We start from the raw sequence: 15,215 nt of genomic DNA on the forward strand, positions 1-15,215 counted from the left end.
CTATTTGACATTCATCGGACTCATAACCTATGATTGACTTTATGTGACGAATAGCGCTATCTGACAGTCGTGAAATGCAACAATAGTGTTTATCCTACCATTAAGTAACAAATAGCTAATTTGGAACTTATGTAGAACTTATCCGTTGTGTACATTGTGAAACAGACCCTTAAAATATATATAGAATATGCCAAACAGTTTCTGCAATCTGTTATTTATTTTTAATGTTAACTTTAATAAACAGTTACGTAATTCTCTTGGAGTTTAATTCTATAACTATTTCTTCCAGGCAACCGGATGATTAGATCATTAGGTGAAAATTAAGTATATAAAATTTACATGTAAATGTTTTATGTATTGACATATTTAATAACACCCTTTATTGATAGGGGAATTAATGCATGAATAATATAATAAATTTATGAATCAATAAAATACAGTATAATTGTGTATGATAAAGTACCCACTTCATTTGCACTCCTATGGAATGGAACTCCGTCCATTAAAAAAAATAAAACGCACAATGCACAACCTGCATTATAAGTACTATTAAAACTAAAATAAAATACCTGGTGATGCTTTACGACTATATTATATTCAGCAATATAACTTATAATATTAATACATAAATCTTTGGCTGGAATGTAAGTGCTTTGGTTGACTATTAGAAAAATAACTTAACATAAATAATAGGTTAAAGGCTAACCCTTGGTCATAAAAAATAAGACTTAACTAATTGCACTCTGTTTCTAACATATAATTTCTTCTCTTTCTGTAAAATTATGTTTACATTATAATGAAAAGAGATAGATGAGTACTTTATTAAAAATACTGCAACTGACTTAGTTTTTTATGAATAAGGAAGAGCAATGTATAACATAACAAGACAACACATAATATTATGTAACAACACAATTTCTTATACAGATCATTAAGAGGTTCTTTATAATAAGCATTAATTAAACTAAAAATATTCTTAATTTTTGCTATGCATCACAAGAGAGGAATATAGATAATTTTGTGTTAAATACTAAACCTATGAAAAAGCTTTGATATATCTTAATAATAATAGGCCATTTTAATTAACAATTAGCCATTGTACTTTCAAAAAAAGACTAGAATTCATACATTTTTAAGCGTAAACTAATCGGAAGGCAAGAGGCTTACTTACTAATTACATAAACACATCTTTTATATTTTGAAACTGTTTCACTGCAAGATCAACGGGGAGGTCAAAGTCATATGGAGTTAACTGATCGAGGCTCTGTAAGGCATCTTGGAATCCAGTATTAACAATATAGCTAGTAGAAGAGTAGTAATAATCAATAAGTGACCTACATTTTAAAATGATGTTTAACCATAATACAAGTTTATGTGTGTTAAGAGCTGCACATACAAATGCTTTAAAGTGAGCATCAAAACTTCTTTTGTATGGTGTGTGTGATGCCAGTATACCTCCGATAGCACTTAATAAGCTCTGTTTATTTGTGATTGCTGTTCCCCCAACTATATCTAAATTAAAGCTCTGACTTAGTTTTCTAGCTGGGGTTGAGTTGAATCTATCTCCATCATTTAATTCGTAATATCGCAGTATAACTTCCCATATATGTATATTTTGGGATGTTGATGATCTACGAACTGGAAAACAGCCAATCAAAGGTACAAGAGATGTTGTTTCATGACCAACTAAACCATGTTGGAGAAGATCACGCAAATTTATAGCTAAGTGTCGACGTACTGCTGTAGTTAGTGGGGCATCATTTATAACTACACCACCTTCCTCAGATTCACTATCATAGCTATCTATTAGAGTATGAGGCCTCTCTCTTGATACAATGTGTAGAACAGCATCTATGGACATTTCTAATTTGGCTCTTAAATTACCCCAATGTGTAACAGTAGACTTTCTCTCATACCTCTTATTTGTATTTGGTGAACAACCAAATTGTGAAACAGTAAATATTTGTATTAAAGTTGATGCCTTCCTCATCAAGTTGATTGTTTCAGCTTTAAGCTCATCATTAACTTTATTCTTACTAAAGTTTTTATCAAATGTATTAGGCTTACCAACTTTTTTTGGCTCTGTATTACTTGTTTGAGGTTTACTTAGATTGTCATTTTTCATAAGTTTTATAAATTTTTGCATGTCATCAATATGGCTCTGAAGTTTGCTAATAATTTCATCTTTAGAGAGCTGTTTGTCAGCATATTGGCGGACAGCACAATCAATTTGATGCTTCAGTTCTTCTGTACTTAGAGGCTGGTGGCATCCTTCTAATAGACTTCTATCTATTTCAGTTCGAAGGTGTTCTATGAGAGACCTATGTTTTATGTCATCATGTTTTGAAGAGTCTGCCGTGAACAGTTCAAGTTCTTTGAGTTGTAGTTTAAGTCTTTCAATAAATCTAGACTGCTTAGCCCTTTGACTGTGGATTTTTCTCTCTAACTCAGCACATTCCAGACATGCACCTTCACCCGCACTGCCTTGAGGCGCAGTCCTTGAATCGACCGCTCGCGACGTAAATTCTTCAAGCGCTTGAAGCATAGCATCTTTTTCTTCTGGTGGAGCTTTCAATATTTGTCTTAACCGGAACTCCACCTGAGCTAGGTGAGATGATAATGAGAAAACAGATGAGGATAAAATTTCTTGTTCCTCTTCTAAGGCATGGATCCTGTCTCCGGAGGTCTGTTCAGCTGCTATTTCTTCACATAGATTTTCTTTAGCTGCCCCTAGAGGTTCACATCGGGGTTCCTGCCATATAGGAATTCCTTCGTCTTCGTAATAGTCCATTGTGGCCATGTCTCAAATTCAATTTACTCAGGGATTATAACAGAATAATTTGATTTTCACATATTTTTCTTTACAAGAGTTGTTTTACAGTCTATCAGAAAAATAGAACACGCGAAATGTTTCTCATTTATGCTTTTACATAATAAAAAATTTATGGAATGTTTTAAAATATTTGTTTATTTTTTAAAGCACTAATCAACAGTAATACAATCGTCTTTATACAACGATTGACGTCATAAGTCATTACTCATTAGAACTTAGAAGGTGAATCTGAATCGATGTATAAAGACGTCATCAGTCATCACTCATATTTCATCTGTCTGACAAAGGTCTGTCACGTGCTCTATCAACAAGAGGAATAAAATTGACAAAAATCAATTTACCAAAAAAGATAAGAAGGTCTTAAAGGACGAAAATAATATTACTATTTTCTGAATAGGTAATCCGTATATTTTTAATATTAGTATTAACTGCCAATATATCTAAAAAAAGAACTCTGTGACGACCACTTGCAAGCTGTAACGATAATTCGTATTATGGCAATTTTGCACTAGATGTCACTTTTACAGAAAAACTAATGAACTGAGATAATTCCACATTACTAAAATGCTTATAAAAAAATTGGTAATTCCCTAACGCGAAGTCTATGCGATGTGAAAACATAAAATAACTGTGAAAATGCAATTTAAAAATTCCTTTATTTTTTTATAATAAAGTTATATTTAAATAGTTCTTTATTAGTATGATAAAATTCCCGTTAAATGTAAGAAACACAATGATATATTCTCTTAACCGTATAAGTAGACGGCCTCGAAAACAAATCGCCCATTACCTCGAAACAGAGCCTTTGTCCGGGAAAACTACTTATGTGAAATTACAGACACCGACGGGTAACCGAGCTGGGATTATCTTTAACGAGGTAGGCTCGTCTATTTATTATTTTACGAGCAGCCTATGGACGTCAAAATTATATTTTTATGAAAAGACTTTTATCTAAAATAATAATAAAAAATTTAGGGGTGGACTTAACATTTAGGGGGATGAAAAATAGATGTTGTCCGATTCTCAGTTTTACCCAATATGCACACAAAATTTCATGAGAATCGGTCAAGCCGTTTCGGAGGAGTTTAACCACAAACACCGCGACACGTGAATTTTATATATTAGATATATGTAGATGTTTTAAATGGCAAACGGAGCCTCCATTTTGTAAGTGATATTCGTCCATGGATACGCACTTAGCACTACAATAAACGGCTTTCTGTCCTTCATTTCCTTGAAGTCCCAAAGATTTGGTTCGTAACACTTTAAAAATAGATAGCTGCTTCCAAAAAGTGGTGCAACAAGTGTCATTAAACGCTTAGTAGTGGAGACATCGAGGTGATATGAAATAATAAATATTTCGAAGTCAAAATCATTTATTCATTTAGGTAACACAATGTACACTTATGAATGTCAAAAAAGAATTATACATTAAATGCTTCTAATTTTACATTAACTGCCAGTTCTCAAATCAAGGGCGTATAACGGAAGAGAAGAATTGGCAATAAACTCTCCGTTTCTCTTTTTAATCGAGAATTTTTTTTACACAACGTTTGTAAGGAGCTGCAACTATTACACCATGTTCCACATGACATCTTTAGTAATAAATAATAATAAAATAAATAAAAAACAAAGATTTGTCCTCTATCAGCAGGAGGCATGGTGAAATAGGAGCACGCACTTATATTCTCGAGCCGTTAACTAATTACAATTTGATATTATACATAGATAACGAGTTTTATCATTTCGAAATTATCCTAAGTAGGTAACCTTTTAATATAGTCTATATAATATAAGAACACGTTTTAGTGTCCATGAGCGGTAGTGATATTATCTAATCCTGAAAAAAATGAAATTAGTTTAAAAAAACTAAAAAACACGCTTTTAAAGCACATCAAACTAAAAAGTGAAAAATAATTCCTAATCCTAATTCCTAATAGGCTGAAAATGGTAATGAACAAAAAATACTGGTATTATTGTGAAAAAGCGATAGACGAAAAATATGGCACAGAGCGCGAGTTTTTTTAAACTATATTTATTTTCCACTTTTTAATCCTAGCAGCAATACGTCTCAATTTAATCGTATTGCTTTGTGGACTTAAAAATTCATTGTTTTTTCGAGATAAACCTATAAAATTATTATATTGTCGCTGATTCTTTATAAGTGTACAAAGTTTGAATTAAATCTGTCCGTTTAATGTGGGTCAAAATCGAGTCCGAAGGAGTCGGTTACATACATACATACAAACATACAGGTGAAGCTAATATAAAGCGTGTAAAAATATATTTTATAAATTCATTTTCAACCTTTGATTTATCTTTAATGTAGGATATAAATGGCTTTTGGCCTTCAGATTCTAAAAATATTTCAAGAAGTATCGAAATCCCGGCCTCCGTAAATGTCAAGTATGTCTCCTTCACCAGAAGTATTTTTATAAATGAGGAAGGAAGTTCAAAGAGATTTGTAAATATACACATTTAAATAATTTATGACTCTTTATAAGCGGTGGTTTATATTATCTGCGTACAATAATTGATGTAGAGACAACAGACAATCCCTTCAAAGAATTTTAAGAAAGCTTTTTGAGAAGGACTACATTTAAAGATTTAAATGACGTTAAAATATTAATTGTCATAATATAACAGCTATTCTTAAGCAAAATTTTATGAAAATATCGATTTGAGTGCTAAGTTTTTAAACAAGTTAAAAGTTAAAAAGTTAAAGGTAAAAGTTAATAGAGCAGTGTTGGCCTAGTGGCTTCAGCGAGCGACTCTCATCCCTGAGGTCGTAGGTTCGATTCCCGGCTGTGCACCAAGGGACTTTACTCTTTCTATGTGCGCATTTAACATTCGCTCGCACGGTGAAGGAAAAAATCGTGAGGAAACCGGCTTTCCTTCGACCGAAAAAGTCGAGGGCGTGCGTCAGGCACAGAAGGATGATCACCTACTTGGCTATTAGATTATAAAATGATCATGATACAGATACAGAAATCTGAGGCCCAGAGCTAAAAAGGTTGTAGCGCTATTGAATTATTTTATTTTTTTAAAGTTAAAAATACTTCTTAAATGTAATTAAGTTACGATAAGTAGAAAACAAATTGAAAAATTAACAATAAAAATAAATATATATCTTTTCAAACATAATTTTCTAATGGAAGTTTTGTGGTATATATGAATTCTACGTATGGGCAACACTTGTACCTAAGTTTCCATTCCATCAAAATCATCTTTAGTAGATTTATAATAACTTAAAATATCTCTCAACAATATTTACCTGTGCTTATATTCCGACAACGCGTGGACGGTTGATGCGATTTTTATTAAATAGGTGTGTTGATCTATGACGTCGATATAACTTTCAGTCTCCGAGGAATTTGTGGAAAAACATACGGTTAGTATGTGCTTGGAAGCCCTTCAAATATCTTCTAATTCCAAAAATATCAGATCAGATATAATTATAATTATAATATTAATCAATACAAACAGATCAAACTAATCACTTGATTATGAAGTCTATTAATGAAGTACATACAGTGGTTATTCCAAATAACGTCCCTCGTTTAACGACAAACCCCCTAAAGTGTCGAAATCACTCGGCTTTGGTTGGCTTAGCTTGTTTCCATACAACGATACACTCTACATAGCATTACGCCCTCTCTCAATAACGACAACAATTAAATACTAAAAAGTTATTTTTATGTTGCCGAAATTAGTTAAAACTGCGAGTCCGTGTACGTTCTTTTGTCGCTTTGTTGTCTTAGCCCGTAATAAACTCGACTGTCGGTTATCGATTGTTTTATCACGAAGATGCCTCAATATCTCAAGATATGAATAAGTAAAAAAAGAGAGAAAGGTGCGGCAAAAGACGTCAGACGAAAATAAAAGAATATACGCCAAATAATTGCAATTTAAATTGTTGTTTATGTAATTACTAACACTAGTCTGAAAAAACATTTTCTTTTTCTAATACAGATTTTTCTTCTTTTCATTTAACGACAAGTCTTTGTAACGCTAAAATATGAACAGTCCCTTGAGTGTCTTTAAACGAGTATAGAGTTTACTCTGTATTTAAAAATGAAGTATAATGTCAATAGTTATAGATATGGGAACATAATATAACTTATAAATAAAAAAACAAACAGAAAACATAAAACCTTTTTATAATACAAAGTTTAGCTATAGCAACACGTCTTGTTGTGTTAATCTGTGTGCTTTAATTGATATAGAGACAACAAACATTCCAAGATTTTTGACCGACTATAGCTCAACGTTATCCTGAAATCAATAACTTAAATTTTATACAAAGAGTTATTGTAAATACTTATATGTTACCAATGTTTACTAGTAATATAATTACTTCGAAAATCTTTGCGTATTTTTTATATTCACTAACTAACCTTTCAACCAATTTTAAAGAACTTTGATTGTATATTTTTGTTTGAAGTGAAATCATAGTTATCTTTATCATTTCTAGATTTTGAAACCAATAGTTGTTTCAGTATTACAGTCATAACGTAAACCTAAAACAATTATTGTCTGGCGGATGTGTATGCAGACACAGAATAATATGATTTACCATACAAACATTTGAATGTCGCAAAAGACCGAATCCCAGTTCCCTTCAGCTCATTAGCGCCGGATATCTCTAGGGTAATAAATTGGAGCGATTTGTCACTTAGGTATTTTATTGTTAAGAAAAACAATACTATGAGAAAAAACGCGGGATTAACACCTCCCGTTTTGCATTATTAATTTCTCCTTAACTTTTAATTATTTTGTATACGTTTATTTAGTAGTTAATTGCCAAATGTGGGAAGACAATTGTGGTAAATAATCGGAATATGTAAGTTTTCTGTAAATCATTAGAATTATGAAAAATCCAAAGAACGATCCTAGGCCTTTGAGTCGCAGGCTTGACCACAAGCTGATGCTCCCAATTATGCTAAACTTAAAATTATTATATAGTTAGCAATTATCAAATAAAATAATTTAAAAAATACAAATATGATTACGAAATTAACCACACTATATCTATTAATTTATAATAAACAAACATCTACTATTCGAACAATAATAGAAGTGAGAGCGATCATTTTAATTTTTTTGCTTTGGAATCTCGCTGTTGACTTTAACTCAAGGGCCTTGACAGTTCAGTTCGGGCTTTTTCCCGCGACTAGCGCGTCTCCTGCGGACTCGTACCTCGAGTCGGGCCGTCGCGTCGTGGGATGGTCAATCGCCTAAAGGGTAAGACGGAAACTCACTGGAGTGAGCGAAGTACGAAGTAAACGTTCACGCCTTTCCCGGTAGAGGCGGTTTTTTACTCTAATTTGATTTTGTTTTGCCACGCGGACGGCTTTTAATTTGCTACTGGCTACGGTGATTGAATCATTCAGATCCGGGCCTTCTTTTTCGAAAAGGGGGGCGACCACACTGCGCGCGCGCTATAATCCAGTTATCCTCCTAATCCTATTCTATAAGTAACAACATTAGCTATTAATGCGAGTTTGAAAAAGACTGGCTTTCTTTTAATTGCAATCACTCCGCGATAGACGCCGCCTGCCTGACATTATCTTTGTTTTCATACTTTTTAATAATTTGATTTGATTTACCAAATGTTTTAAGTCAAGTGAATTTCCTCTTACAGAGACACACAGAACACATCAGTTCTTTTAACGTTCGGTCAGTGAGGATCAACGTTGCGTTGGTTGTAATGCTCCTCTAAACACATCTCTATCTGCAGTAAACTACGCTTTGAGTACATGCGAGGCGGATCCATTTTATGACAGTCTCCATGTCTTCAGGCGTAAGATGCTGCAGCCACTGTTGATCCGACATCAATAATAAGTTTATTAATAACAATTGCAAAGTATATTACATTGTTAAATTGCATAGTTTATTGTCTTTTTTTATTGTATTCTTTTATAAATGATGTGCACACTTGTCATTGATAAAATAAACAAAATAAATAAATAAATAGTTATTTCTAAAGAAAAGGAACTAAAAAAGTCCATATATTACTTTAATCTCCATTTATGAATCTGGTTAAATTCAAATGATATCAAAATATATGCACAAAATTCGACAGGAAATGCTCCCATTCTTTTAGTACACGAATACCAAGGTTCAACTCCATAAACAATCTAGATTATTATCTTTACAATTTACGAGTGGCGATAAACAATGTCGAAATTTTCATTTGCTTTCGACTATCGAGACTATAAAACACTTGAACGCCAATTATTCGCTGGATTTACGGTATATGCTGTTTTTTACCAGCTCAATATCGGCCTCGATTAATCTTACCTTGTATTAACGGATGGTAGGTTCCATTCGTGTTCAATATTTAGCTGGTGCTGTTTCACCCGCTGATTCGGTCGTAGCGTCACGTTAAACGAAGAAGTAAAAAAAAACTTTAGAGGTGTCAAGGGACACCCGGATGGAACGAAATTCCTTTCGATTTTAATCGAAAAAAAATTTTAAAATTTTAAAATTTATATGTTAATTGGTATCATAACAGTATGATAGATTTTATCGACACCAATCTTACGACGAAAAAAAAAAGCCAACATCACGAGGTGTTCCCAGGCGGTCACCCATCCAAGTACTGACCTTGCCCGACGTTGCTTAATTTCGGTGATCGGACGAGAACCGGTGTATTCAACGTGGTATGGACGTTGGCGATAGCTAAATCGAAAATGTTAAATATAACAACTATAGCAAAAAGTGTCGTTACAACTTTTGGTCTTAATTTATTCCGTCTAGACTCTAGCCCCCTTTCGCAACGCTCGATAACTTCGTTCCAACAAGACTAATTTAGTTAAGTGATTCCAAAAATAATTTTCATTTCTTATCCCTACAAAAAAAAACCAACATCACGAGGTGTCCTCAGGCGGTCACCCATCCAAGTACTGACCTCGCCCGACGTTGCTTAACTTCGGTGATCGGACGAGAACCGGTGTATTACAATAGCAAATAGCAAAAAAGTGTCGTGACAACTTTTCGTAAGAATTTTTTCCGTCTAGCCCCCTTTCACAACGCGCTATAAGGAACTTCGTTCCAATATATGAAGTCCACAAGTCTTGCTTGTTTAAGAAGAGAAGTTTCTCTAGAAGCCTTGTCCTGATAAATACAAACACACAAAAATATGCAATTTGGTGAAGTCGTTGGATAGTTCTACGTGCGTTTACTGTTTGACTATTCGTTTTCTATATCTATATGAAAGGATTAAGAGGGAAGATTTGTAATACCGAATAAAATCAAAGACTACTGGACCGATTTTGAATAATAGACAGGCTTATTTATATAGGTTCCATTTTAAATGTCTTACGTTCTATTTTTGTTTTTCTTACAGACTTAAGGAATTTATCGATACTTAAGTTGTAATTTGTTCTACAGAACTTTGAAATTTTCCATATTTTTGTACGGAGCAGAGTCGTGCTCAATTGGTACAGTGGACCGAAAAAAGATAGAGGTATTCGAGATGTCGTGTTGTAGGAGAATGTTGCGAATAGCATGGACTGCAAAAAGAACCAAAGAGTCCATTCTCAACCAACCAAAGGTCACAAGACTGTCAACTATCATTTACAAACATGTACTTATCTACTTTGGCCATATTTCTAGGAGAAAACCGAATAGTCTCCACAAACTGGTATGGAGCAGTGATGGCAGGAGAAGTCAGGGTCGTTTCCCTATTCTGATCAAAAAAGTACGTGCGTACAAAGTACACATGTCAGAAGTGAAACATCTTTGGCAAACTAATTTTTAAGTCTTGTTCATATTTATACAAATGTAAAACTTAAGATTTCCAAGCCTTAGAGGGAGGGAAACAGGAAGATATGTTAGGTATTTAATTAATTTTACTGTCATTAATTAAAAGTATCGATAATTAATACATCTGAGCAACTAACAGTAATTTATAATAAAAATAATACTGTCGTTAAACTTGTACTAAACCTGCTCAAAATAATTAAGACAGTTAAGTTCGTCTAGACTCTAGACAATACCTATGTTTCGACGTGTAATATGAAACATAAAACTATGGGTACCCAAGTATGTCTGAATTTACTTCGATGATATCATTGATAATGTCAGAACAAGGCAAGCGGCCCGATGGAATGTCGTTGATCCCTTGGAAGATGAGACAGGCTTTGGTATGGGATGCTACTTCTCTCGGGCAAGCAAAACACCTGGGGCGGCCACAGAGCAGGCCGAAAATAATAAACGGCTCAAATATAAGAGTCTTGCCTCCAACTTCGATATGTTCCCTTTGGAGTAGAAACTCTTGGGCCGTGGGGTTCAAGTGCACAGGCACTAATTAAAGATTTTAAGTTGGCTCCAGGTAGATAGTACCGGTGACCCCAGAGCTGGTGCTTTCCTGGCTCAACGAATAAGTATCGGAATACAGCGAGTAAATGCTGCCAGCGCTAAAGGTAGGTACACAGAACCCAAACTTTTTAAATTTGTCATCATTTACTTTTTATTCATTTTTAAATATTTTTATTATGACTATGTAGGTTAAGAAAATTGTAAACACTGTATATTTCATTGTTATGTTTATGTTTTAATAAAAAGACTATGTAAAATTCTACCTTTTAATTATTTAAGACAAATTTGCACGGCGTTATGTGTGGCAGAATATGCGAATTTATTATTATCGTAATATCATTGATATGTTTCCTTTATACATTCTAGTTGAGTCTAAGAAATGCCGGTTTCACAATTTTTATATTACACTTAGCGGTAAAATAAAAATAAAATATGTTTATTAAGGAACATAAGATACATGTATCACTTATTCCACGTCATTTGAATTTGTAGGCATCCCTACTCATCGGCAAAGAAGACAGAGGGTGTAGGCCGAGAGAAAAAGCCGGCGTAAAAAACTCTAGGTACTCTTTTAAAATAGCAAATCATCAAACAACACTTATTTTAAATCAAATATCGCAAATTAATTAGAAGTAGCCTGTCTAGCACTAGTCCCAGGCCCTTTTATCAACTAGATAATAATCGTTGACTTTATAGTAAGCCTTTTTACACAGCATTTCTTTAACAGATTTCTTAAATTTATTGAAAGGCAGAGATAAAAGAGCCTCTGGGATTTTATTAAAGAAGAGTATCCCTTTTCCCAAAAAAGAATGACTAACTTTAGATAGTCTAGTACGGGGAAATTGCAGCCTGCGTTTGTTCCGTGTATTAACATTGTGCGTATGTTCTATTCTAGTAAACTTATTATAGGTATTAATAGCAACATAAATAATGCCTGAATAAATATTACAATTATTAATTTAAGTCATGAATCGAATGGAACATTCAGTGCTTGAGTTAGAAAGCTTAGAGTTAGTTAATAGTAAGTTCATCTGTTAGATGTTTGCCAACCTAATCAATTGTTGCTTGCTAATAAGGTTTATGCTTCTGTGCTTCCAACTAGTACGAACAGTGTTAGAATTGCAATTTTCAATGTATACCTATTAAATGTATTCTGAAAACTTTCTAGCTAAGGATCGTGTAAAGAAGTTCTATCTCTATATACTTGTACATAAAAATGAATCGGAAAATATATTGGTAAGCTCGGAACTCTTAGACGGCTGGACCGATTGATTTATTTTTTTAACTGTGACAATAGTTTTTATGTAGAGAAGAATCGAAAAATCGTGATATTTTTTAGGAAATTTAGTTATATTTTGTAGTTAGATTTTCATACCCGAAAAGCGAAAAGCGAACTGTGTCTAGACTCTAGACAATACGTATGTTTCGACGTGTATTATGAAACATAAAATGTTCCCAAGTAGTGCACGAGGAAAAAATTGATATTTAAGAAATGCACATTAATTTTCACTCCTAAACACACGTATTTATTTATTTATTTATTGCATTTTAGGAAGATTTACAGTATTTTAACAGAAGGTAAATTATGATTACAATAAAATAAAGTCAGTACTAATTACAAATCTTCACCTATAGATAATCCATAAATATCTTAAGGAGATAGGAGAAATAAAATTAACATTTATGAATTTATAATACTATGAAACAATTATTTATTTATTTATTTATTTTATTTATTCATAAAAGCTTGCCAACGCTTGGCACACTGATACATTGACAGAAGAAAAGTAAAATACAGTTTTTAATGCGTCAAGCACTTACAGGCAAACATATCATACAAGAAGTAATAAAATTAATTAAGCAAAACAATAATATAATTTAAACAAACTTAAGTAAATAAAAATAAATTAAACGAAAATCGCTCTCAAAGTGTGAGGTGAGCAACTATGGATGTCCAGATCCAGCTCGTTTAAAGCCCCATCCACACGCTTGACAAACAATGGCAAACAGCCAACAGCAAACAGCAAACACGGACGTGTGGATGGGTGTTTGTCGTTGTTTGCCTGTTTGTGTTTGTGTTGGGCAGTGTTCGGCATCGGTGTCGGTTTATCTTGCCAGATCAAAGGATGTTTGGCAAACAGTTTGCTACGTATCCACACGTTTGGCAGCGATCAGTATGCGCGCGAGCTTGCGGGAGGCGGACGTATTTACTTGCTACACTTTTTCAATTAAAGCCCAAATAATAGGTCTAAAGCAGTACCTTGTACGATTTCTATGTATTTTAATCATCCACCATCGTCTTTGCTTTCTTCTCTTTTTCCTTTTTTCTTTCTCTTGCTTTAATTTATAATAAAAATATGTCAACCCGAAAGTAATAGCTGCCACAAGCTCGTCGTCCGCCATGTTTGCCGATTCGGAATGTTATGAACGTTCGCCAAGCATGTGGATGGCTGTTTGTGTTGGGTGATTGTGGTTGGTGTTTGGGACTTCGTTTGCTGTTTGCGGTGTTTGTGACAAACAGCCAGCGTGTGGATGCCCCATAACAGAATGCTCAATCTGGACATCGGTGAATTTCGGCCAAAACGCGTTCTACGGAAAGGATATATGGAATGATGGGATGTCTGGGATATCTACTGGGTACACGAAATTTAAATTTTGTTAAAAAGTTGGGGGCAATCTAGCTGATTGTTAAGTATCTTAATGGCAAACGTACATATTTAATTAAAGAACTTTAGTAAATACAAAATTAAGTATGACTATTCTAATGGAAATAGAAATAGCTGGATGTGAGTGTGCTGGGTTGAATATTGGTTGTAGGTCTGTACACTTCGAATCATGATTCATTATTACTATATGTGTTTATTAATGCAATTAAATTTTTACTATACTCTCGTGGCGTAACTCCTAAAGCTCAAGACAAATAAACATAATATAACTAACAAAACACTAGACCCAGTCTAGTGAGTTACAGCAGTGTTAATACTGACAGAGGCACTGTATTGTCACTTATGCTATTGTAATCCGGCCTTTAGTTTATAAGTTTAATTCAAGGCCAATCAATCATTGATCTTTGAGTATCTCGGCGTTGAAGGACACAGGAATTAGGTCAACCGTAAGCGATCTATCCAATATAACGTGTGCGTCGTAAAACTTCTTACGAAATTGCTTTAAAATATATTAAAACAAAGATGTAATAAAAACCTTTTTCTTAAGTTTTTCTCAGTTCATATTTTCAAACTTCCCACGTGATTACGTGTAATGACTGAATTAGAATTAATAATTATTGATTCAAAAGCATTAATTAATATTACTTATGTAGTTCGTTCACTAATTATAGTTAAGATATAGATAAACATTTGTATATAATGTATACAAAAAGGTTAAAACATTTAAAAAATTTAGAAAGGAAAAAATCAATAAAAAATATTAAATACATTTAACTAAGTAATACCGGTGCGTGTAGGTATGTGCGCTCATGATGCCGGTGATTTAGCATATTCCGCGATAGTGTACACAAGTCAAGGCTTAAATAGTGGTCGTCGTATGTCCAGGCTACGCGATATAAATCTGAGTTTTTGGCATAGTTGGTGTGAGGAACGTAAAAACAAAGCACGATTACGAGTCTGGTAGGCAAAAACATAGAAGTGTCTAGTAGTTAGCTACAATTAATTTTATCTGAGATGATCTCATGTAGTAGCGTTATATCGTCTTCAAACGTATTATGATACACCGCTTATAACTCAAGATCAGCTGGACCGATGCTAGCTATCTCTTTTTTGTTGGATTCTTCTCCGCTCCGAATAGCAGAATAAGTTATAAAATTTCGGATAAGTTATTGAATAACAAGAAATAAATAAATAAATAAATTTTACGAATGCAAACTCCATGTGGTGCCATCTGTTGAAAAAATTATGCACCATTTTACATCGAATTCGTGTCAGTTAAAGCATAACCAGCGTTTGATCTTGATCGAAGACATACCTCATCAAAAAATGTTGTATATCAAAAAGTGCTTTAACATGCAGTATCGCAATATTGGCGCTAGAGAGAAGAGGCC

At 33.5% G+C, this 15,215-nt stretch overlaps 1 protein-coding gene and 1 non-coding gene across 2 annotated transcripts; both read right to left on the minus strand.

Annotated features, from left to right (window-relative positions):
* Positions 1–573: 573 nt before the first annotated feature.
* On the minus strand, positions 574–3,031 carry LOC125060382 (RUN domain-containing protein 1). Its single transcript, XM_047665263.1, has one exon. It carries the CDS (start codon positions 2,798–2,800, stop codon positions 1,175–1,177), a length of 1,626 nt encoding a protein of 541 aa, XP_047521219.1. The 5' UTR covers positions 2,801–3,031; the 3' UTR covers positions 574–1,174.
* Positions 3,032–9,393: 6,362 nt separating this feature from the next.
* LOC125060558 lies at positions 9,394–9,512 on the minus strand. The gene has a single exon (XR_007118885.1). It is a non-coding gene; the product is annotated as a 5S ribosomal RNA (ribosomal RNA).
* Between the last annotated feature and the right edge of the window lie 5,703 nt (positions 9,513–15,215).

This window comes from Pieris napi, chromosome 21 (assembly GCF_905475465.1).
Source record: "Pieris napi chromosome 21, ilPieNapi1.2, whole genome shotgun sequence".
NCBI classification, from domain to species: Eukaryota; Metazoa; Arthropoda; class Insecta; order Lepidoptera; family Pieridae; genus Pieris; species Pieris napi.

Bases quoted from the DNA above. Each gene is read 5' to 3' on its own strand.
- LOC125060382 (XM_047665263.1), bottom strand. From the start codon at position 2,800: ATGGCCACAATGGACTATTACGAAGACGAAGGAATTCCTATATGGCAG.